At 38.8% G+C, this 25,448-nt stretch overlaps 1 protein-coding gene across 3 annotated transcripts in view; it reads left to right on the top strand.

Annotated features, from left to right (window-relative positions):
• Window positions 1-25,448, top strand: part of LOC149015030 (uncharacterized) — a 67,776-nt gene that overhangs the window by 8,778 nt on the left and 33,550 nt on the right. For all 3 annotated transcript variants that reach the window (XM_089154967.1, XM_089154966.1, XM_089154968.1), the window contains exons 4-10: window positions 9,409-9,562; window positions 9,815-9,914; window positions 10,051-10,092; window positions 16,756-16,803; window positions 17,412-17,434; window positions 17,585-17,943; window positions 18,103-18,286. In XM_089154967.1, coding sequence (XP_089011093.1) covers window positions 9,409-9,562; window positions 9,815-9,914; window positions 10,051-10,092; window positions 16,756-16,803; window positions 17,412-17,434; window positions 17,585-17,943; window positions 18,103-18,286 — 910 coding nt within the window. The remainder of the gene's footprint in view (window positions 1-9,408; window positions 9,563-9,814; window positions 9,915-10,050; window positions 10,093-16,755; window positions 16,804-17,411; window positions 17,435-17,584; window positions 17,944-18,102; window positions 18,287-25,448) is intronic.

The following is a 25,448-nucleotide window of genomic DNA, read 5'->3' as shown; positions in this document are numbered from 1 at the left end:
GGGAAAGTTGGGCTGCCACATCACCAGACAAGTTTCCTTGAATCAAGGTAACTTGTCTCTCACTTTTCCACCCCAAGCAACCAAACAATCTACCATTTTGGGATTTAAGGGAAACGTAAGAAATCTACACTTTTTTCAAGAATTTTCCCACCCCACCTTTATTCCAGCAAACAAACGCAGCCTTAGGATACCCTAAACCTCCTGATTCAGCCTCCCTATTTGCTGGATTTCCTAGGCAACCCTTAGTTCTAGGGAAAATTGCCATAATACCCTTAGCCCTAGACCTGGGTTTACATCGAATGTGTTACTTGGAAAAGTTGAAAATGTGGGTCCCATGATAAATAAAATAACATTTCCTTTTCATTTCCCTCCCTTTCCCAGAGAGTCCCACCTAAAAGTGTAGGATTCTAAAAGAGATGGGGTGGGAAAAGTTGCATTTCCACATAAGCAGACATGATGTGAACCTGATTCTAGGGTTAGGGTTTTTGGAATAATTGCCCTTGAATTAAGGATTTGCCCAAAATCTTCCAGCAAATAATTCCAACAATCTCATGGAATCCTACGGGTAGATGGAAATTGGAGGGAATGATTAGGAAAGACTTGGGATCCAGAGGGTTGTTGAAGTTTTAACAAAAATCCATATGGGTAGGGCTAAGTGGGAAGAAAGATAAAATTAAGGTTTTTCAATCTTTATGGGAGGTAACCAAAATGATGGGGGAAGGATAACAAAGATGAAGATATGGGTGGGATCTTGAAAGAATCTTTCTATCTCCTTGTTGTTCTTTCCTCTTCTCCTTTTCTTTTCTGTTTTTCATTTTTTTTCTTCTTGCCTCTTCTTTTCTGTTTCAACTGGTGTCTGCAGGTTGAATGCTCACTGTACTTGCTCGGATTGACGGTTGAATGCTGAATGTGCGTGCTTAGTTGACTGATAAGGTCAATGGCTAGTCCTCAATGGCTATATCGATCAGGTCGACTGGATAAAGCCCAAGGTTGACTTATAGTTCAAAATTATGAATGTGTTCTATCCATTGGAACCATATTTGGACCAACCATTTCTGTTATAAATAGAAGTCTTTCTGATACTCTCTGACACAAATTCCAAGCAACATAAAGCTATCATTGACATTATTATGGGATTATTGTAGCCCTTTTGGCTCCCAAATATCCAAAATCCCTTTAGTGATCCATTTCCCTTTTCTTGAAAATGGTAGATGTGTTGATCTTGAGGTGAAGCTTGTAGAGTATCCATGTAGAGGTTCATTCCCTCTTTTTGAAGATGGTTAGAGTCTTGATCTCAAGGTATAGGTTGGAGAAAGGTCAAGGCTTGATCATGCATTTGTATTCATTTCAATCCAAGGGAAGTGTCATCCCAAAGGTTATGTAACTGTTTGCAACTTGGTCTTTGTTCTTATTCCATTATTTGTGTTGGACGCTCTTGCCCGGAATTAACGATTCCTTATTGGGTACACCTGCCCTGGAAGCAATGACTCTATATTGGGTCCTCTTGCTCAGAAGCAATGATTCTGTAGGGTTCTCTTGCATGTAAGCAAGGATTCATTGGGTGCTCTTGCCCATAATCAAAGATTTTTTGAAAATGTGTTGTCTCCCCACCCACTACCTACTTAAGAGAGTGGACATAGGTTCTGTTGAATTGGACCAATATAAATCTTGTGTCTTGTCTACTTGCTTTATTTCTGCTCTTTAATATTTTAAACTCTAAAATATAATTATTGATTCATTGCAAGTACAAGCACATTTCACTAGTTTCTACCTATTCACCCCCTCTAGGCTGACTTTCAGAAATAATAAAACAAAATAAGGGGCATCTTATTTGACTTTTTATACTTTTTTGTGGCAAAACTTTAAGTTAGTTTTTTATTTTATTTTTTGGGTCATGGTTCGCTTAATTTATCATATAACTTTGATGTTTTTTATAGAGGATAAGACTACATGGTGCTACATCTAGGTCCATGAATGAACTATTTGTTATTTGGGTTTGAGAATCAAAAGTGGTTCATTACATTGAGAAACACATTGGGAATAGGATTTGGTCTTCACTTTCATCTGAATCTGGCTGCTTGGAGCCTCTACAGTGCTTTAATTAAAGCGGCAGTTTGAAGGGAAAGAGGGTGGGGAAAGTAACTGAATTATGGTTGAGGATCAGTGGGAATGTGGGAATGTGGGATAGTAATGATAGTTGTTAGGACCCTCTCTAAGCTCCCATTAATCTCTTACGGCTGTGGCTTGCCAAGAATTAATGGCAGAGAACTTTGAACTCAGAACTGCAGTAACTATAGAATGAAAATAGGATAACAGTTGATTTCAATTAAAGCCTCTCTGATATGTGTATGAGGGATGATTACAAACTGCTCCTTCTAACCGATAACAACTTCTGAATTAAAGAAAAGACCAGATAGACTCTGATGAACAAGTTCATCCCCATGGCTAGAAGCTACTGAACTCAGAATAAAACTCATATAAACCAGAAGCTGTACTATGGCTAGGCCATTCCCAGAGGTCTTCCTTCTCCCCCGCAAGCTCTACTTGCAACTACTCTTTTCTCCTCCCCTTTTTCTCTCTCCCTCCCCTCTCCTTACATAGCCCCCTACCATTCTAACCAACTCTGCTGCATAACAAACTCCTACACATTCACTCAATCAACTCTTGCCACCTGGCTGTCTCTTCTGCTCCTCTGTTCACAGCAGGGTGTTTGCTGCTGTCCATTGGGAGGCTGCCATTTGTATTCTCTATATTTAGATCCCCTGTAACAGCAGTAGGTAATGTTGCATACTCCCTCCTATCGCTTCCCTTGTATACCTTGGATATTAGGGGCTTATCAATAGTCTTTGGAGCTTGAGCTTCAAAAAGCTTTCAATATGGTTGAAACAGGAGAGAACATTCAACTGTAATAGTTGGCTGCAGTCACTTGGAGAATTTGATATATGCAAAAATAGTAGTGATTTAGATGAAGTTATGGATCTTGAACATTTGTTATATAAAAATTTTAGACATTGGTGTAAAGTAGCAAGAATGTCTTGCTGGTAAGGAGGATGCAGAGAACAGGAAAGATACAGGGGAAATGGGCCATATGTAATCCATCTCTCATTAAAATTACTTCCGAAGGAAGTATATTAGAACCAACTTGTGGACTCAGCATTTAGAGGACTTTCTGGGTAACCAAATTAAAATTTTCTATTTTAATGGCAATGTTAAATGAAGGCATATATTGGTCTACTGAACTCCCGCATTCAGATCGTGATTGTATAAAAAAGTCAGTGAAGCATACCCTCAATAATGATAGTTAATTTAGGGGGGATTCCCTTAGTTAATTTTGTAGATGGATTCTCATTTTCTTGTCATTAATCTTTTCTTTGCTAAGTTTCCACTGTTGGATTGGCTCAGAACGATCAAATACTTTTTCAACATACTCAAAATGTTGATTTCACACCTCTTTTGGGGAATATTGGATAACGATGAGTTGTCACAATTCATGAGTGTTGACTAGATGGTTTTGTGAATTTTAGCATTCAATTTTTTGAGCTACATGGAGATGAATTGCAAATTTTGAGTAAGAGGGAACTGCAAGAATTCATCGTAGTGGTAGTATGCGGCTGCTGATGTTAGCTTACTGAGGGTCCATTTAGTTCAATGTAAAGCTTGCGAAATTGAAGTCGACAAACTTTTCTAACCTTCCAACCAAACAATGAAAAGTTTAGGTTTGACGCATGGTTCAAGTTTCGCTGAAATTACATCGAAATCTTGCCGAAGATGAAATGTGCCTGGAAAAAGTCTTGTATTTCCAACCAAAACAACCTGTTTCGTGTGGTTCGAGCGTGTCGTTCCATCCCATGTATCATATTTATCGGTTTAGACTAGTTTTGCGAGTTTTGCAGATCCCGTCTCAATCACTTCGGTAGTTTCGATCCTCTCGAGCTCCCAAAGTGGTTTCTTGAATTCAGACATCCATGTTTCACAAATCCCTCTATTGCTATTAGATTCTTCCTTGCATTTGCTATATCGAGTGGATTAAAGCTCTTTTTTTCAGTCAAATCTCTCACTCATTGTATGTTTAGTTTAGGGACTGATCTAAGAATCCATGTTTTTTTTTTTGGATGAATAATTAATCAATTAAAGACAAGACAAATACAAAGAAAGATCCACGGAATAGGATCGGAAGGATGGTTGGGAGGAGGCCCCACGAGTCTTCCTTGGGAGTCAACAACCGGGGGGAGGAAAGCAATTTGGGTACATCAAATAATAGCATTCCAATAGCATCTGGTCGGTTTGGTCCCCGGTTTCCTCCCCCCGTGGTGGGGGCCCCCGCCCCTTTCGGTCCTAGGTCGTTCTCCCGCCGTCCTAATGCCCAAATGTCGCGCGGGCCTGGTTAGCTTTTCTCCAAGGCCTGGAGAGGGCGAGCGTGTTCGATGTCCTCGGGGCTATTCCGCGATGCAATTTGGTTCACGGGGATGTGGCGGGTGCGGAATCCGGGTTGGTGGCGTGTTTAGGGCTCTCCAAGGGTAAGAGAGTGGCGAGGGATATGACCTTTGAACCAAACCAATGGGGGCCGGGGGGAGGGGAGGGAGACGACAAATTCCAGCGGTCGAGTGGTGAATATTTTGGAGAAGAGGGGATCCAAATAACTCTATCTGGGGAAGGAAGGATAGGGGGGGAGTTCCAAACTTGCGTGAGACAATTGTGAGGGGAGGACCCGGGACCCTGAGATAAATGTGTGGGCGGGTATTTTTGGGATGCGAGTCTCGTATACCGTCGGGGAGAAGAGATTGAGGGATACCCATCGGATGCCAGGATCGCCGGAAGAGTAGAGGACCGGAGGAGTTTGGATGGTGATGGCGGGGAGAGCATGAGGTCCGGGAGAGCAATTTCCTCCATGACCGGGAAGGATTTGGAGGAATAGGGCAGTCCGGGAGTCGATTTGAGAGATAGATTGAACCCATTTACCGAGGTCTGGTTTGTGACAATTTTCCAAATGAGTTTGAGCATCGCAGCGATGCATCTTGGATTCTCGGATTCCAAGACCCCCTTCGATTTGGGTCTCAAATGTTGGCCCGCTGATGGGGCGAAGGAACGCCGTTCTGGCCTTTCCATGGAAAGCACGGAGAGAGATTCCATTGCGGAGTGGCTTTGGGGATCGGGAATGCCACCCATAGGTTATTCATATGCCGCACGGAGAGAATCCATGTTGTTCAAGTTATTGTTTTAGTATTTTTTTTCTTTTTTGTTTTGTTTTTTTTCTCCCTAGTAAAAGATTACTTTCTGCAGTCTATTTTGAAGAAAAAAAATATTATCATGGGGGATCGTCTGCTACTACTATGTCTACAGATGGATATGGGGATGGATCAAGATCAAAATCATCTTTTGTACACTCCATCTTTAGATACTCATCACACCTTGTTAGCCGTCCTCCTCTTACAATTTTAGTGTCCCATTTCTTAGGTTGGGATCAAGGTTCAAAGTATCACGTATCAGTAATGGATCGGTCAGGTGATTTTAAGAGACGTTTCGCTTCTGTATCGTATCGTTTTGCTGATATGCATCGATAGGTGCATAATTGAATAGAAACGATCAAATACACAAGGATACAGTCTAATTCAGGCAAAAAACAATAGAGATAGCTAATAAATAATAACTTTATCATGCAACTATCACTTAAACATGCGTACTTCATAACCGCCAAGAAGACATAGCTAATAAGTCTCTAACCTTGCATAAACCAAGTATAAGGGCATTGTAATTGTCAATGTTTGGCCTAAAATCATTGTCTTCCATTACTGTAAAAATCTCCATAGCTTTAACTAGCATGCTCTCCGTACACAGACCTCTGATCAAGGATTAATTGGTATAAGAATCAGGAGTAAATCCATCCTTTGTCATCTCATATAAGAGCTGGAATGCTGCCATAGTGTTTTCCTTCCTACACTAGTTGGATATGACGTTCCTATGGTAGTCATGCATGGAAGAGTTTGTTTTGTTACCTAAGATTTGGATCATAGAGAAGGCTTCATGTATCATCCCTTCATTGCAGAGGACAACAAGAGCATTATATGTTCCCTCATTAGGATGGTAGTGTCGACACATCATTTGTTCTAGAAAATTGATAATAATAAGACATAGCTACCTAAACATACCCTCTCCACCCATCTTCTACATTTTCCAAAACAAAAACAAACACCACGGTTGATGGTACTAACCAGATGGTTATAGAAAAGATGAAGCAAGTGAAAATGAAACCACATTCACACGGTGAAAATATGGTATATGGTTATAGAAGAGAGGACATTGGAAACTCTACTTTCAAGTTCATCTCATAATTTGAATTCGGTTATTGAGATGCAGGCATCGAAAATAGAAGTAATGAAGTTAAAAGGGCTTCTTTTCTTGCATAAATTGCTCAATCTTCCATGGTGTTCCACTCCTCTGCATAATAAAGTTTCCATTAATGTGGTCTCTGTAAATCACAGAATTTGGAGATGCATATTGGAAATTTCCAACTGTATAAAAGATCAGCTATAAGATGATTTGAGCTTAAACCTAAATTAAAGAAATCTCACAGATCCCTCCGTTCTTGAAGGAACTGGTCTCAGGATTGCTGGAGCTCATGAGCAAAGTAATTTTAGAAACAACATGAGAACCTATATTTCCAACTCTACAAGACAAAACAATAGTTTCCTTTCAAATAGCAACCAAAAACAATCACCAGCTATTAAAGAGTGAGGAAAGAAGAAAACACAGTAAGGTGAGTTCAGTGTCTCAAACCAGGGAGCAAACCCAACTAACAAACAAAGATGTAATCATGAGGAACGTGTTGCGGAAAGAATTAAGCCTTTATAGCGGGAAGACTAAATATTTGAAGACTCGTGAGAGCTATCCCACTGGGACTTGAATGTAAGAGAAGTTGCACTCTTAACATGACTAGAATGGTAGAACCTAACGGACTCTTGACATAATCTCTAAACCAACTGTGTTGAAGTGTAAAACAGAGCCACCATTTTCTCTTATTAAAGCTTTTATAGCATACCTCAAGAAATTTGAAAATAGTGGAAGAGAATGTGAAACTAGATATCCTTCTTTCGAAACCCTGCAACTTGTCATGAAAACCCCTTTCTTCCATATTTAATGAAGTAGTTCGATACGTATCGGGTGTATCAATATGTATTGGTTGGTATCAATTGTCACTATGTATCAAGACAATACACGTTGTTAGTGTAATGTGTTTTTTAAAAATAAATAAATGCTACATATCTCTGTATCTCACCATTTCGAATCGTATTGGCCGGTACGTATCAATAAGTATCGCTTATTTTGAATTTATTTAACATGATTTTTTATACAAGAAACGTCTCTCTTATCATATTGTTTTGTACCGTATTGGCCAATATAATAGAATAAGGGACACGAGAGATGATATGGAAAAATACAAATCTAGAGACATATTGGCATGCATCGTATCGATGGCTTGCAATACCGATATGTATTGGCCGATACGAAATGATACTGACTGATACTTTAAACCTTGGTTGGGATATCCCTCTCATTTTGATGATAGGACTTAGTGATGGGCAATTATAGACTACCAAAATGGCTGGGGAACACTATGTGATGGGATGTGTATGTTGCACATTCAGAGAAGAGGTTGAGACAAATGCTGAGGTATGTTGCTTGTGGAATGGATCCACCTAGGAACTCATCAGTCTTCATGGTATTAAGTGAAGATCTCGGAAAAAGTTTCTTTTTGGTTTTTAGTTTGTGGTTATCATCATGGTGGTAGATCTCGCGAGATATCTTGTTTTTTCAAAAAGCGAGAAGAGATGGAGATCGAGACCAAAGAGTTGGGATATCTCGTGTGAGATCTCGCAATATCTTGCCCTGGATCTTGCCATATATCACTAGAACTCTCAATTTTTGCCGACTTTTTTGAGGATTTTGGCTGGATTTTCACTTGTAACTACTCTTAGCACATCTACAACATCGAAGCAAGACCAATCATTCTCTGTTTGTCTTATGAACTTATGATTTAATGACTTATATAGAACTTCCAATGGTTGTTTAATTTTATTATTCTATTCTTGAAAATTGGGATTGTGATACCCATATAGATGGAATTTTGATGACATTTAGGTAATTTGATGCATTTGATACACTTGCTTTTCATTTATATGTCTTAAAGGTTCTATATTACATGTTGTATAACCTTGCATTCCCTAATCCTATTACATTTCGGTTTCATACTATGGGTAGACTTAGAAATCATACTTAGGGTTGTTTTCTGACGAATCTAAAGCATCCAATGTGTTCAAAAGTTCTTAAATAGGATAAATACCCAGTTTCAGCCCAATTGGGACCCTAAAACCCATCGAGATGGGGCCACCGAGTTGACGCAAAAAAATTGCATATCTTGCCCGAGATCTCGCTCCCGAGATCTCGCTGAGATGGTTGAGATCTTGGTTTTTCAAGGTGGTGAGATCTTGCTCGAGAGCGAGATCTTCTACGATGGTTATCATGTTGTTTGTCATGGAATGTTGATAGTATTAAACATTCAATGTACATTTATTACAATCTACACCTCTTTGTATTTTTCAGAATGGATTATATGTCTCAATTATTAGGATATGAGTGAGTACTTCTTGTTGATTTTTTATACAATAAGAGTTAATGATTGTGTTTATAAGGCTAAGTAAGGTGTATGCAAGAACATAGGTAATAAAACAGTCAAATAAGGGCTGAAGCGAGGTACCAATATTTCCAGGGAAAATCCCTTGCTTTCGGCCCATTTCACTGAGATCTTGGTTTCTGTCTGGCCGAAAACGGAATCGAACCGAGATCTTGAACCTTGGTTCTAAGTAAAGTCTGTGAAATTGAAGTCAAATGAACTAACTTGTTTCACTTTCTAAATTATACCTTTTGGGATGTAATGTTCTCCTCCTCACTCCCTCTTTCCCGCTGTCAGTTCACATTCACATCATTGCAGTTTACTTAAACAATGAAAGCTTTGCTTCAGTTACATCTGAACAAGAAAAGTAACATCTATCCAAAATTTTGAACGCTATGTTTTGGAAGCCTGATTGGACGTGTGTGTTGACATTTAACCTTAAACGTGTCTTGGTTATTTATATATTTTCCCTTTTTAATTTCTCAACAAGGAAAAATAATCTGATTCTCTCAGAAAATTGATCTATCCTGATCTGGATATTTATCAAGCAAGACTAAATTGACAGAGTTATTTTAAACTCACTGCAAAATAGGAACTCTTACTGAAAGCAGGTTCATATGAGTAGATATCCTTTGATAATCTGCAACTGAGCCTATAACTTTGTGCACTAGTTTTGTACATGTGTCTGCTTTATATACCAGTATGGAACCTTCAGTATGCTGATTCCTTTCTTTCTCCAGTGTACCGAATTGGAGTATATCTGGGATACTACCGCAAACTTCAATCTGTCCATTATCTGGATTGCCTCAGTTTTTCTTGCAGGCTAGTCCTGTGAATTCTCATCAGCGGCACGAATGGTCTTTATTCATGGATTTTCTTAAAGAACATAAGAGGGTAAGGATGTTACTTTAGTTGTCATCCTTGTGTTTTCAGCTCAATCAGTGGTTGTTCTTTCTATCACGTTAGCGTTACTTTTTTTTTTGGGTAACATTTTCAATTAAGATATTTCCTGGGGATGATGGTAGAATGTGCTTGTAAGTTGCTTCTAGCTTTCATTTCTTTTCTCTGTTATGGTATTCATTCACCATGTATTAGAAATGAGGTTATATTCATCTATTGTTCGTTACTGATTCCATGCTTTTGAAGGTTGCTATTGTGAAATTTGAGTCAGTGGTATTTTACATACTTCCTCCTGATGCTGGTGCAACTGCAGACCGTGCTGTAGTTGCCTATCGAGATAAGTCAGGTGAGATACAAATTTTGTATTGCCCGTGCAAAATTTCTAATGTTGATTCAGATTGCAATAGAAAACAAGTGGTGCCTTTTTGGGATTTGAGTAATTGGTATTTACATACTTCATCCTGATACTGGTGCAATTGCAGATCGTACTGCAGTTTCTAATCGAGTAAAGCCAGTTGCATCAGGTGAGCTTCCAGTTTTATATTGCTCATTGGGGGTGGGGTGGTTTGAAGGATATGTGTGACCATAGTTGTCAAGGTGATGTCTAGGCTCCTAGGTTTTTTTTTTGGGGGACTAGTAAGGACGCACGTGCACATGCACGTGTATGTGTTCTTAAATATAATTGTTAGAAACCACGGGCATAAATAAAATTATATATATGTACATGAAACTACTTTTTTGATGCTACTAGCCTACTACTGCTTATTCTTCAACTACAAACCTACCTTTACTTTATGATACGAGGAGACTGGATCTTTCATTGTAAATTATGAATTTTATTTCTTCCAGAAATTTCATTTTTAGCCTATTTGAAACGGTTAGTAGATAAGCCATTTCTAGGGTTTGGTTCAAAATCTAATCAACCCACTCCAAATCGGCTTTGGATCTTAATCAACTAAAGCTGATCTTATAGATCTAAAACACTAAAATCTCTAACTTTGTTTTATGGATTTTTATGATAACTTATTAATACTGAGTTCTATTCAATTATTCAAACACTCCTACTCATTGAATAAATCAAATAGTCAAGCTTACCAAGCGTATAGAACAAGTGACATCAATATTAATCTTCACTGAATCAAAGTTCACACAAGAGAAAGATGGTTTGCCATTATTAAACTCTAGTGAGCTAGCAGCCGTCTAAAAATCCTAAGGCCACTTTATGTTGGACTTGGTTTGCCTCAAGTTAACGTGGAAAGCCATTAGCTAACAAAGCGGTAGAGATTGAAGGATCTTGATATACATACTTTGAGCTTGTGGTCTGAAAGCCTGGCCTTATTTAATGTTTTTGTGCCATTAAAATATTAGAATAAGGAGAGCCTAATATTCTTCTCTATTTGACTTTCTCAAGAAAAAGAAGAATGCATATATTCAATTTGTGAGTACCACCAACCTTACTTGATCACTGGTTTGAGGAATGCAGTTTTACGTTATGGCCTTTAAGGTACCAATACGTGATCCTAGGTCTCCAGGGAGAACAATTAAATTTTGACCTTTGAAGCAATCAGTGGTACCTGAATGAACTCTATGAATTTTGTCCTCCTTTATGCAATTCGTTTCTCTATTGCTCTCCCCCAACCCTTTCAGGGAGAACAATTAAATTTTTACCTTTGAAGCAATCAGCGGTATCTGAATGAACTCTATGAATTTTGTCCTCCCTTATTCAATTCGTTTCTCTATTGCTCTCCCCCAACCCTTTCTCTTTTGAATATTTTCTCCAAATTTTATATGATTGTTCTTTTGCTGAATTGAGAGGGCTAATAACATAGACGGATGCAAAGGGAGTTCCCCTAATTTTTTGTCTTGAAATGGGCTTTTGCCTATCAGATTTGTCTCAAGGATATCAAGAAGTTGAATACTTGATTGGAATGAGCCAAACGGGATAAAACCAAAAGAGAGAAAATAATGGACTCTTCATAAGTCCAAATGGCCTTTGCTCATATGGGTTGTGTTGTTAGGGATAACAATTCGCTTGACAAAGACAAAGAAAGAAAAAGCCACAATGACATTCAAATATAGAAGCAGGCATTGATTGTGAAGAATCTCAAAGAGTTTGTCAGGGATAACTTCAACTCTTGCTTTGCCTTTTCTAGCTCCAGAGATAACATCTCTATTTTCGGTTAAAATTTAGAGAATCGAGTCTGCAATGAGGAGAAGAACACCCACAATTTTGGAGTGTCTGGCAGAAGGTGTGGGTTGTTGATGAGTCTTCAACATTGGTGATGAAGCAACCAAGGGTTGTTTATCAGTGGGCTACTCGTCATGGTCCATTGGAGAGCTTAATCAATTTTCTTAGGCAACACACTTCTTCCCTTCTCGACATCTATGAATAACTAACTTAAATTCGAATTCAACCATTTTTGCGGGTGTGGGCTAGATTATGTAACAATCTTGAGAATGAGTCATCTGTGGACAACCCAACACCACGCTCTGAAGTTTGTGACCAGGAGACGATGAATGAGCAACTTTCTTCATCCCAAGGGTGGTTGTATGTTGAGAGGGTCTCTGTAGTTGGAGAAAGGGATAGATCAAGGTTTCACGTATCATTATTAAACTAATTTCACAAAACGTTGCAGCTCTTGGTCACAGAGTCCATCTTCTTCAGTAGCATCTGAACTGGGTAGATTTACAGCAAAGAGCATGCATATTGGCATTAAGCTATAAAACCTTTCTCTTGATCCCAAGCCATCTTTCTCCTTGAGCACTACTGCATCGACCGTCACCCTTCTACACCATAAAAACAGCAAAATACAGTGGCACAATATCAACTACTACTAATAAATAAATGATTGTGTGGTTTTTATATAACAGAAATCAAAATTAATTGCATCAGCAAATGATAACACTTCTTAGTAAAGAGGTCTTGAATTCGACTTTTCATGGTGGTACATATAATAGTTCCCATAATCTCCTAAAGATAAAGGGCGTACCCAATGCCGAAGCTCCCACACTGTGGGGTCTGGGGAAGGGACTTTCTAGGCAGCCTTACCCTTGCTTTTTGCAGAGAGGCTGATTTGAACCCGCGACCTCCAGCGCACAGTGGAGAGATATTGGTTAAAAAAAAAAGATTTAATTGCACAAGCACACCATGTGGAGCTTGGATTCACTGTACATGCACCCAAGTATTCACCGTATGTACACCAGGTGAGAGTCACTTGTGAACCAATCATTTGATATTTATATTAACATATAACTATAATTAAAAAATTCAATCAAAACAGAATATTCTCAGTTTGCAATTGTCAGAATTTTGTTTGTATTCTGTGAATAGTAGAAAAGACAACGAAATATAATTAGTGGAGTGGAAACGGGACTTCTATATCCTAACCATTTTATACTTTTATTTGCAGGTTTTTCAATTTATGTGAGGTAGTGGTGGTGAAGTAGAGACCCACAATGAAAAAATTATGAAATTTTTTTAGTGGTGTGAGCAATGGTGGGGTCTCCTGTAGGCCTTCCTATTTTGTGGTAAAAAAGCATTGGGAGAGAACGGGGAGGTGATTCAGACTCAATATAGTAATGGGATGGGGTACTTGTTTAAAGGATCAACCGAATAGATCAACAGCAGCCAACTCCCCTAATTTTGACTGTTTTGAAGGTAAACGTCATAAATATGTCTTCTTATTATCTTATTATATTTGACTTAAAAAAAAAATCTTTTGTGTCATTCAAGTTACGAAGATATCGTAATGATGGATGCCCCCACTGTCTTAGTGGCTGAGGCAGAGGAAGGGCCGTACCAGATATTCACAAAATGAGCATAGTAGGAGAGGAGATCGAGAGTTCTTATTTGGGATCTGGATGGTAGTTATCTTGTGGCACAACCCAAAGCTTATATAGCTCGGTCTGCATCAATTCTCAAATTAGAGGCGATTTAGGATGGTCTATTGTTAGCACATTCGCTTCAATTACACAGGCTGTTTCTGATTTTCAGTCTGGTGAGTTTAACATAAGTATCCTTTTGAAGAAAGGGGAAAGAAAAAAGAACTTGTTAATTGTAGATTGACAATGTGTCATGTTTTTCTCGTCTTGTGCTTGAGCAATGAAATTTGAAGTTTTGATTCTCAATATGAAAAGTCATAGATCAAACGGCCTATTTCCAATGTGCAAATGCAACTATTGCATTGCTTGTACCGTATTTCCAAAATCAGAATCTAGTTCATTTATTAATGAAATCAAACTCAGCAACTCAGGACATTTAAAAAAAAACCTGAAATTTCTTTTGGTACTTTCAACCATAGAACAAAATTCCATCAAAACTTGCGAAATTTCCACAGAAAATTTCCATTTGGGAAAATGCGAAATGAAACTCATGAGGACCGAAAAAAAGTCCTCAGTTTTGATCGAAATTGTCAAAATTTCTTCGAAACTTGTCGAAACCTCGAAACCTGTCGAAACTTGGTTCAACCCAGTTGGACCAGCTGGTTCAAGAGGAAAAAAATTCCCAAATTTCGGGAAACTTGGGAAATTTCAAACTTGGGACTTTTTCTAGTAAATTTTGTAGCTTTCCCAAATTTTCATTTTTTTGTTTATATCATGTTTCCCCAAATACCCACGATAAATACCCCCTCCATCAGGACTTCCCTATCCAAAGTGCGTATTCCCTCAGGTTGGTTATCTTAAGCATATTGATGACCAGACTCATAAAGTTACAGTTGTCGATTAACTTGACAACCATAGGCATAACATCAATGTACAGGCATAGTACTACTCAGCTCACATGATGAATCCACTCTTGGCACTCCTCTTAACACTAAGTTGTATTTTCCTTTTATTGTCAACTATTTTGAAGTTAGAAATTATATATTGAATGTTATGTGTTTAAGTAGTTAAGTTTATAATGTACTTTTTGGCCAACGCTACATTGATGTTATGTACATTGAATGACATATCTACATTGATTTTTTTAGCAAAATACAACAAATGTATTCTTTATACTCTAATTAGCTTAAATACAGGATCCCATCCCAAAATACTCTCTAAAACTTGTCGAAACTTGTACGGAAAAGTCCTCGGTTTCATCAAAATTTCCCAAGTTTCCACCTAAGTTTCCCATTTTCATCCGGTCAAAACTTGAGTTTCCCTCAAATTTTTTACCATGCTTTCAACCACCCCAGCCCAGAAAAAAAGAAAGTGTTAAAATCGTAAAACTTGTTGAGAAAGACTAAAATGCCGTGCATTAAATCTGTCGGCGGGGTCTTTCCTTATAGTTTAAACAGTTTACGTCGTCTTTAAATTAAGTGTTTCATATATGCAACGATGGGGAAGGGTAAGAGTCGTAAGACAATCATTTATAATGTATTGACTGTTGTTTAGACTTGAAAAAAAAGTGAGTAAATCAGATCTTCTTGTCCATATTTTTTGGGTTTCAGTTTCGATTTCATGCTTTTATCTAACTTAGATATGTGACAGATAGGGGGAGAGAGAGAAGGCCATTCACTCACCAATGCTTGGGTTGTATCCTCAATCCTGTCATAGGGTAGAAGAGCAGAAGAAGCTCTTAAGAGGAATTAAGCAACAAAGAGAATAACAGAATAACCATGGCATGTGGTTCGATGAGTATTTCTGGCTCTTCCATCTCCACCCCCACAAACGACATTATCAAAGAGCAAAACGGATTGGGCCTGTGTAGACGATCCGATATTCTCAAAACAATGCCCGAGTCTCAGCTCTGCTTTTACTCAGGGAATCACATTCAAGCTGCTTCTATGGAGCCCAAACTAAGGAGAAGCCATTCAATGGAGATCTTCACAACCCATCTTCCGGATTCAAACTTGACCCGGGCTTTTTTTTTTTTTAGAGGCAGTGGGGATAAAATGGTTTCAGTGGTGGGCACTGGATTAGGAAAACATGAAAGTGAAGTGGAAAGGAAAAGAGGGCAAACTGGGTAGAGAGGCTTTTGGAGCTCCAAGGTTGTTGGATGAATAGACAACCGAGATAACGAATGGATGGTGAAGAAGACGGACCGGGAGAGGAAGATGAAGGTGTATGCGTGGTTGATTACAGTTGCAGATGTTGGAGATGAACGAAAAAAGAGCTTCCATCAAGAATAGTTCGACCTTCCTGGTCCGTTACCAAGCTCTTTTCTCAACTAATATGCAAGAGATTTTTATCATGTAAATAGAAGAATACTGAGTTTTTTTTTTCTTCTTTTCCTCTTCTGAAAAGAATACTGAGGATTTGCGACCTTTTGGTATTGACGCTGAAGGACATTCATAGATTGCTAAGATCTATTTCTTGGAAGACGGAGAGATATATAATTGCCTAAAACTTAATGTTTTGCCTTCCCAATTAAAGAGTGGATTATTCAAAGCGTCAAGAGGAGAAGGAACATCTGAACATGTAAAATTGTAATTGTAATAAATTTACAGCTATTGACATAATTACTTGTGTACACCTAAAAGGGTAATTCAAAAAGTAAAAGATTTTGTAGAGAAATTTAATAAGGGTAATTTGAAACTTAAAAGGAATTTGCAAAGAAATTCAAGACGTTCCCATGAGAGGAAAAATAAGAATTTCAATATATTTTTTTATGATTTTTGTGGTAAAAATAATTCCAAGAGACTTAAAATGTTGAAAAAAAATATAATTTAAAAGAAAATAAATAAAGAAGTTTTAAGATCTTGGATATCTTTGCATTATTTATTATACCAATATTATCGCTTCACAATAATTTCAAGTGATTTGAAAATATGCAAGGTTACTTTCTAAATTAATTTGTGTTTAAAGTCTGTGTGTATTTCCAATAGGGAGGGGTAGATATGATAGTATTAATTTTAACTAACTATTCATTAATAATAATTGTAACTATTAATTATATTTGAGAATGTAATTTACAATTTCAGACATCATTTATTAGTGACTTAAAGTGCTAATTAATTGAATACATAAGGGTATTTAAGGAAACCAAAATGTAGCCATGTCCTTTGAGTTCATGCTTTTAGAATAGTAGTATGATAGTATGATAGTATGATGATAGTATGATTGTATGATAGTACGATATGATGTGTGCCTTGGTCACCTTATTGGTGTCAGCTTAGGGTTTTTTGAATACCCTGAATCATCTTGCTTTATTGTGAAATTCAAGTCATTGGTAATTTACATACTTCCTCTTGATACTGGTGCAGTTGCAGTCATTGCTGGAGTTGCCTATCGAGATAAGTCAGTGGGGTCAGGTGAGATTCAAATTTTGTATTCCCCATGCATAATTTCTAATATTGATTCATATTGCAATAGCAAACAAGTGGTGCTTCTGTGGGATTAGAGTAACTGTTATTTTACATATTCCTCTTACTTCATCCTGATACTGGTGCAATTGCAAGATAATACTGCAGTTTCTCATCGATAAAAGTCAGTTGGATCAGGATGGGGGGGGGGAATGTGTGCCTGGGTCACCTTATTGGTGTCGGCTTAGGTTTTTTTAATACCCTGAATCATCTTGTTTCACTGAGACGGTGCGGTAACTATCATTACCCAGACCCTGAGCTGGTTATGCCCTTTTACATAGAGGGCAGACAATGGTACAACAACACCTGTGATCCAGTCACAGGTTAGGATACAGCCTCTCTGTAGCATGGATAAGATTGTAAACATTGTGATTCTCCCCACCCCTGACGCACATGGTTGGAGCCTTTTGCACTGACCACTTTGCTGCACTTTGTCCCATTTACCTGCTGTTCCATGTTTTTTAGCTTCTGTATACTAGTTGGTTTTATATGTATTTTGACTAGATAAGTTAGAGATAATGAGGATTTTTTTGTTGGTGTTGCTTCTTCAATTCCAGGCCATTCCTTGCTGAAACCCAAGGTAGCAGCTTCCACTAGAATGGTTACAATGCCAGACTCTGGAAGGGTAGAAGAATATAGTGATAGTTCAGCAACTAATTTTTGGGAGAAGGATGTTCGAGCAGTGAAAGAGTGTTACTGATTTTAAATTTCAACAGGAAGATTTCAACAGGAAGATTTACCGCATGCTGTAAGGGAAGCCTGCAGATCTCTATCTGGGGAAGGAAAGGGAACCTTTTCTGATAAAAAAATTGGAGGCAGTGGGGAAGGGGTTTCAAAGATTAATTCTGTGAAACAGCCTCTTAGTGCCAAGTTCCAAGAGGAGGTTGTGGGTCATTGTGCTCATGGTTGTAGAGATGAAGCTCATTTTGGATCTCAGTCCATGTCAGTGCCCCAAGACAATAGATTTGGGGAGAACTTTGTGCGAGTAGATCCCAGTTACTTGAAAACTCTTGGTCGGACTCATTTAGGATGGGCTTTTGGTGCCATAGCTGAGCTTGTCGACAATTCTAGGGATGCCAAAGCAACAAAGTAAGTTCATCAGTTTGATTTTTCCATATGAGCTTCACTTGTAAAATACTGTGGATATGGTTTCTGACTTTCTTCTTGTTTTATTTTAAATTATTGTTATAATTTTTCGTCTTATTATTATTTGTTATAGATGGCTTACAATTGTGGTATGCTCAACAGGTTGGATATTTCCATAGATAGCGTATATTTCAAGTTACTGGGACAAGATATACCAATGCTTTCTGTTATTGATGATGGGCATGGCATGTCACATGAAGAGTTGGTGAGAATGGTCTCTTTTGGGCGCAAACAACCTGTTGAGGATAATCCAGATCATATCGGAAGATTTGGAGTTGGATTCAAGGTTTTTATGCGCTTATTCATCTTCTTTCTTACTGATTGCTGAGCAGCTTTTGTTGGAAAACTCTTCTGTTTGTCGACGTTTTTCATTTTACATTGAATGTGAACCCTCAGGTGTTCAAAGCATGAATATGGTTTACTCATTTATGCGACACTCTTTTCCTCTGGCATTTTTTCTCATGTAGTCTGTAAATATGGTTTAATCAGATACATAGAATCAATTATTAGATAGAGCTGATTACTGATACTTAGTCAAGTTGAACTTTTTGGAGGTCTTCGAGCAAAACTGAAATCATTAAATACGGTGAAGTTGCCAGAAGACACCATAAAATGATGGGAAATTTGGAACTATGTTAAGCTATGAAACCCTAAAGGCCTTCTTTTTTTTGGGGTAGAAAAACTCTAGTGTCCTAAATTAGCAAAAGTTTTCTTGAAACGTAATTTATGAAATCACTGAAACGTTTTAGTGGTTAAACATACTCTTCTATTGTGAATTATTCTGGGTCATTCCCTATACCCTAGCAACCCATCGTTAGACCTTAAATCTAATTCTATCCACTGGATGCACAATGGATCATCAGAACTGTTAGTAATGGATCGCTTGCTCGAGTTGCCAAAATAGCTAGTTAGGAGGAGAAATAATGAAGAATAGATCTTCATGATTTGAGCATTGGAGAGGAAGAAGAAAAGAGGGTTAAGTTAACTTTTCTCTTCCTAGATATAAATGGTAAAAATGTGCAGTGAACTTCACCTGGTTACCAAGGGCTGTAGTCAAGGTATCCTTCATCGTAAAGGACTTAGTTTTGTAGCAATATGCTGAGTCATCCATGGCTCTGTCGGCTGCTGGTTCATCTACCTCTGATACCGATTGATGTAACCCATGGTCTGCCTTAGCCTTAAGGATTTTTCATTACTTAGAACCATAAATGGGATTATAGTAAGGTTAGGTTTTTTATTTATTTTTTTATTTTTATGGGATGGTTTGGGTATCCTATGGGACAGATTTTTTTTTGGACAAATAATAATTATATTAAAAACACGGGACAACAAGAAATACATAGAGAATCGGGGAAGGGGGGGGGGGCAACAGCCAGTCATGAGGGTGATTGGAAAGAGGAGTTTAGACTTTAGAAACTAACAATCAACCTATTCCTTGGAGAGTCATAAACAGGGGGTGGGGGAGAGTTATAAGCCTAGAAGATGCATAAAAATAGATGGCATTCCGATTCAAGACTCGGGATCGAGATTCGGAATTCCATCTTCTTATGTTGCACCTTGCGCTCCCACCAAAAATGGTGAAGAGTGGCGGCTAAAACGAGCTTACCCACTTGGTCGCAAATTGTGGAGCCAGAGAAAGTTCTTAGGATCCTATTCCAATCTTGAGCAAAACCAAAAGAACATCTTGACTTAGGCCAAATAGAAGCAAGGGCTAAACTCCAAATGGATTGGTAGAAGGGACAGGAGAAAAAAAGGTGGTCAAGGTTCTCATTTCCATTCAACAAAGAATGCAGTTGGGGCTGGCGAGGATTTAGTGATTGATGAGGAAAGCTTGTATTGGGAGGGCTAAGTTAAGAGTTCTCCATAGGGTGAGGGAGTGATGAGGGATGTGACCTTTGAACCAAACCAGAGGGGCCCATGGGGCAGGAGGGGTTACTGGTATCTGAGGAGGTTCCAAGCAGAGGTAGCTATGAAGGTTTTGGTATGGGAAGGGATCCATAAGGTGTGTCAGAAGCAGAGGTTGATGGGGGAGGGGGGAGGGAGTTCTAGACATGTGTGAGACTATGATGGGGAGAAGGGGACCAAGAGCCATTACAAATAAAAGAGGAGAGAGGGATATCTTTGGGGATAAGGGAATTATAGACAGCTTGGGGACCAAGAAGAGAGAACACTATATCCGTCGAATGCTAGGGATCTAGCCATAAAGGAGTGGAGGATCTAGAGGAGATTTGAATGGAGATTGCAGAAGGGGCACGGGGGCGGAGGGTAAGAAGTCTTCTTCAGATTCAGGAAGAGGAGAAAAGAGTCGGGACAGTCCAGATGGAGTCCGATTTGAGAAGATATGAGTAGACCCAGGAGACCCAAATGGAGTCATGCTTTGAGGAAATCTTTCAGCAGAGTTTGAGGAGGCTAGCCAAGTTAACTTCATTAATTCGATGGACTTTAAGGTCTCCTTCAGATTTAGGCTGGCAGGTGGCAGCCCAACTAATAGGGTGGAGGAAACCGGAGGTTTCTTGACTCTTCCAAAGAAAACCAAAAAAGAGGGATTCCAGGGTATGGATGGTAGATTTGGGGAGAGGGAAAATGCCGCACCAATAATGATAGGAAGGTTGGAGGATGGATCAGATAAGCACCACTCTTCTAGCAAAGGAAAGTTTAGATTAATAGAATCCTGGATGGGCTAAAGAATTGTGTATCTTTGGTTAGGGGAAGTCTCAGGGTTTTAACAAAATTAAGATGGGCTGGTGTTTTGGGATGACTAGGGTTTTGACAAATGTTAAAATGGGACGGTGGTTTTGGGGTAAGTTAGGGTTTTAACAAGTATTGTTGGGATATAGGGTTTGGGTTTTGGGTTTTGGCTTATCCAAAGATCCTATGGGAGGAAGTGTGCAATTGGGGTTTGTTGATGGGGTTGTTTTGATAACTAGACTTACCCAAGAATGTTAGGTATGGTATGGGTTGTTGGGGATTTTCAAGAATCTTAATCCTTGATCTTGGCTTCTTCTCTCTTTCTTCATCCTTTCTTTCCTTCTTTGTTCTTCTTTACTTTCTTTTCTCTTCTTTTCTTGTTTTTTGTTTCTTTCTAGCTACTGCTGCAAGATTCAAGAAAGCAAGAAGAGGGTGGAATGGAGAGGGGGAGCTGCGGAAAGGTTGCCATAGGCATGGTGGGAGATCTCGTGAGATATATTGGTTTTTTCATAAACCGAGACGAGATCAAGGTCGAGATTTGCAAAATGGGATATTTCGCTCGAGATCTCGCCATATCTTGCTATATCTCGCCATATCTCACCCTATCTCGCCCCAAATCTCGCCATATCTCACTGGAACTTTCAATTTTTGCCCCATTTTTTGTGGATTTCAGCCAAAGTTTCACTTGCAACTACTCTTAGCACATCTACAACATCGAAGGAAGCTCAATCATCCTCTACTTGTCTTATGAACTTATGCGTTAATGACTTATATAGAACTTATAACGGTTGTTTACTTTTATCATTCTATTCTCGAAAGTCAAGATTGTAATACTTGTATGAATGTTATCTTGATGACATTTAAATTATTTGATGTATTTGATACACTTGATTTTCATTTATATGCCTTAATGGTTTTATATTACATGTTATATAACCTTGCATTCTCTAATCTTACAACATTAATGGTTTTATATTACATGTTATATAACCTTGCATTCTCTAATCCTACAACATTTCGGTTTTACAATATGGGTAGACTTAGAAATCATACTTAGGGCTGTTTTCTCACAAATCCAAGGCCTCTAGTGTGTTCAAAAGGCCTTAAATAGGCTAAATACCAAGTTTTAGCCCAACTAGGACCCTAAAACCCACCGAGATGGGCTATTGAGTTGACGCCCAAAAAATGGCATATCTCGACCGAGATCTCGCCGAGATGGTCGAGATTTCGATTTTTCATGGTAGCGAGATCTCGCTTGAGAGCGAGATCTTCTACCATGGCCACAGGGTAGGGGAGGGGTATCATATGCATTAAACAACCGAAGGGGTATTTTGGTCCTTCCAGGTTTAAAATTTTTAATAAGTTAATGGTGGGAGACAAATTTTGTTGCTATGGGACCCAGACGTAATTTATTGCACCAAAGGGACCAAACATTAGTTTATGTTCTACTAAGAAGACCCATGTATAATTTTTTTTTTTAAAGAGTGGTGGGGTAGGGAGGGAGTATTCAAACTTGGGAGAGCTTTTATGGAGAGGGGGAGGGGGTGGTGGGAGATCAAGACTCACTAGAGATGGAGGAGACAGGTGGATTTTGGAGTTTGGGAGTTATGGGCTAAATGGGCCCCATAGAACTTATAAAGCACGCTTGAAGAGTGCAATGGGTCCAACATGAAGGAAATAGAAGCCGATATGAGACAAACTTGAATGAGGCAGAGAGGGCTAAGGATGAAGGAGGAGGGGGTGCTTCCTCCAAACCCATGAGGGGTCGGGAGCATGTGAATTGTCCATCGGATTTCAAGAGGTAGGAAAAGACTCTGTTGAACTTAACCGAATTCAACTTCAAGGAGATCTGCGTATGAGTTTAAGTTGGCTCATTGTATGATAGTCTTAGATCCTACAAATACTAAGACCAGCTTCCGATTTGGGGGTGGTAGATGGATGGTTGGTTTCCTTACCTTTCCATAAGAAAGAACAAAAGATAGATTTTAAGGATTTGGCATCGGTTTTATAGAGAAAGACCTTTGTACCAATAGAGGTAGGAACACTGAAGAACTTATTTGAGTGTGCAGTCCTACTAGTGAAGGAAAGGAGTTTTTGTTTTCAGAGTTGGAGTCTCTTCCGAATGAGGTGCGACATAATGGTGCAGCGGTGGATAGTGAGCCTAGCAAGGACAAAGGGAACGTAGGTAATTGGGAAGTGCCAAGGGAAAATCCATTGAGTTGGAGAAGGGTGGTATTGGTGGAGTCTAACAAATCCCCCAGGAAGATGTTTCATTTCTCAAAATTGATACGCAAGCCAGAGAGGTTTGAAGTGTTGGAGAGAGGAAAGGATGGAAAAGATGGAGGGGAGGCCTTTGAGAGGATCATCACCATAGGTGAGGTGAGTGAGGTTGAGGGACTTGCACTCAAGGTTTAAAATTTCTCTAATTTTTGTCGTCTTGGTAGTACCAAGATGACCAAAATGCCAAAGTTTTGGCGATAGTTGGCCGAAATTTCGGAATGTTTCGACCTGATTACGACCCCTCATCTCGGGGGTATTTGGGGTCATTTTGGCCTTGTTTTTATGTCTAGCCTAATTTGAGGCCAATAAACACACTGAAGAGTATTATTTTTGTGTGAAACCTAACCCAAAGTAGTGTTATTGATTGACACATGCTTGGCTGTATGCGGGTGAAAGTGGAAGTCTAGAACATGAATTTTAAACAATGTAATATGCAAATGATACAAGAGAATACAACGCTCTTCATTAAAATGCAAGAAAAAAGACAACAACTGAAATTCAATATACAAGTATACAAACTACACAACTAGTCAAGTAAAACTGTACAACTATACAAGTATAGAATTAGAAATAAGAATAACCTAAGCTATGCTGCTGCATACTGTGCTCTGGTGGCTCTATCATCTCAATACCAAGATGAGTGCCTTGGTGGATCCATCCCCTGACTCGGGAACAAGTCTGTTTGTATGATCTTTTCATCCAACCACTGAACATAGAATCCGATGACATGTTCACCCTATGGTTGTAGATGTTGTCGACAATTGCAGCTCTTCAAGTCTCGTCATCCACATACTTATAGATCCTATCTGAGGGAATGTGCTATAGGGATATGGATGAAGGGATCACCTTGGTGGTGGTGGATGCCTTTCGAAGATGAAGTCCGCAATTGACTCTGCCTTCGAACCATAGTCTCTATTAACTAGAAGGGGATACCATAATGTCCATAACCGGGAGGGACACCATAAAGTCCATAATTGTAAGGCCCAAAAGTAGACATGGAGCCTCTGAACTCATCCAAGCTCATGGATCCAATTGACACTGCCAAGCTGCCCACATCCATAAGATGGTAAGACCTATATAATGAGGTGTCATCCACGGTGTGCTTCCCCACCATGATGGAGGTGGTTGCGAAGGTGGGGCCGAACGTGACACTTCAATCCCTATGTAACGAGGTGACACCTCCTATGCCCCACTCTGTGCTTGTGCCTACTGTCAACCTCCCCCTTCATTTATGGTGCTCTACACCCTCCCGTTGCCTCTGCTGTGCTTGTGAACTATGCACCCCCTATGATCCACCTTGCCTCTGACTCCCACTCCCTACCATGATGGTTGTTGCATAAAAAATTATTTCATTAGTCATTGCACAACATCAAAATAATTTTCTCAGACAAAGAAACAATTATGTACCTAGCTAATAATCTTTCCTTTGCCCATGTATTTTTTTTTTTTTTTGAAATCTTTTTGGCAAGCTGCCCATTCCAAAACTGGTGATGAAACCATATGGACAACACTTCAAAAACACATAAAGAGCCATTCCATATTTTTCTATAATTTTCAAATCCTTTTTCCCTATTTTTTCCATAATTATTTATATTTTTTATAAATAATTTAATAATTTTTGAAATGTAAAAATGATTATTTGTTGGGTGAAAAAATATTTTTACTCTGTGAGACCATAGATCCACCAATGGGGTTCAACATATATTAAATCCATACCCATACAAGGCATATACCATGTATATATTGTTGCATTTTTTGTCGAGGAAGATGGATTTTTTTGACACTTGAAAATAATTTGTGAAAATTTTTTGACACCATGAATTCATGGATAGGCCAAAGATATTCAACATATATTAAATCCATACCCATCCAACAACATTCTATCATGCACTTTTTAAAAACCAAGTTTGGATAAAATGGTTACCTTTGAGATGAAAAACTCCAAGATTTGAGTGAAATGCCACAAGATCCATGCCGGTGCAAATGTTTGCCGGAAAGAATTACACGAGAACTAGTGTTAGATGTCGAAGGTTGATTCAAAATAGAGCAAGAATCAAGTGAAAAAGGAGAGAGAAGCTCTGAAACACAGGTCGAAATTTCGTTGGTTTTGGGCAAAATTTTGATTCTGGTTTTTGGCTTTTATAGCAAAAAGTTGGTGATATATTGCAAGACTTGAAACATCTTGTGATATTGCCCAACGGTCAAATTTCACTGAGATTTAAGATTTTTTCGACAGATTTCGTTGTGCTAGGTAGCGAAACAGCATAATTGCACTTTGGGTAAGGGAGATGAGGTGCTCGTCAGTTTTTGATTGAATGTTCCTAGATAAAACTTCAAGGGCTAGGTAGAAGAGGAAAGGAGGAGGAGGGCAACCTTCTTAGATCCCCTCGAAGGGAAGATGCTGGCAGGGGAGCCATTGGTGATGATCAAGAAGAACTAGGTGGAGATGTAGCCTGAATCAAATGGACAATGAGGGCTTC

Source organism: Hakea prostrata, chromosome 5, assembly GCF_041222555.1.
Source record: "Hakea prostrata isolate BN-2017 chromosome 5, UWA_Hpros_2, whole genome shotgun sequence".
In the NCBI taxonomy this organism is placed as follows: Eukaryota; Viridiplantae; Streptophyta; class Magnoliopsida; order Proteales; family Proteaceae; genus Hakea; species Hakea prostrata.
Note: the sequence above shows the minus strand (reverse complement) of the source record. Positions and strands in the feature narration are given on the sequence as shown.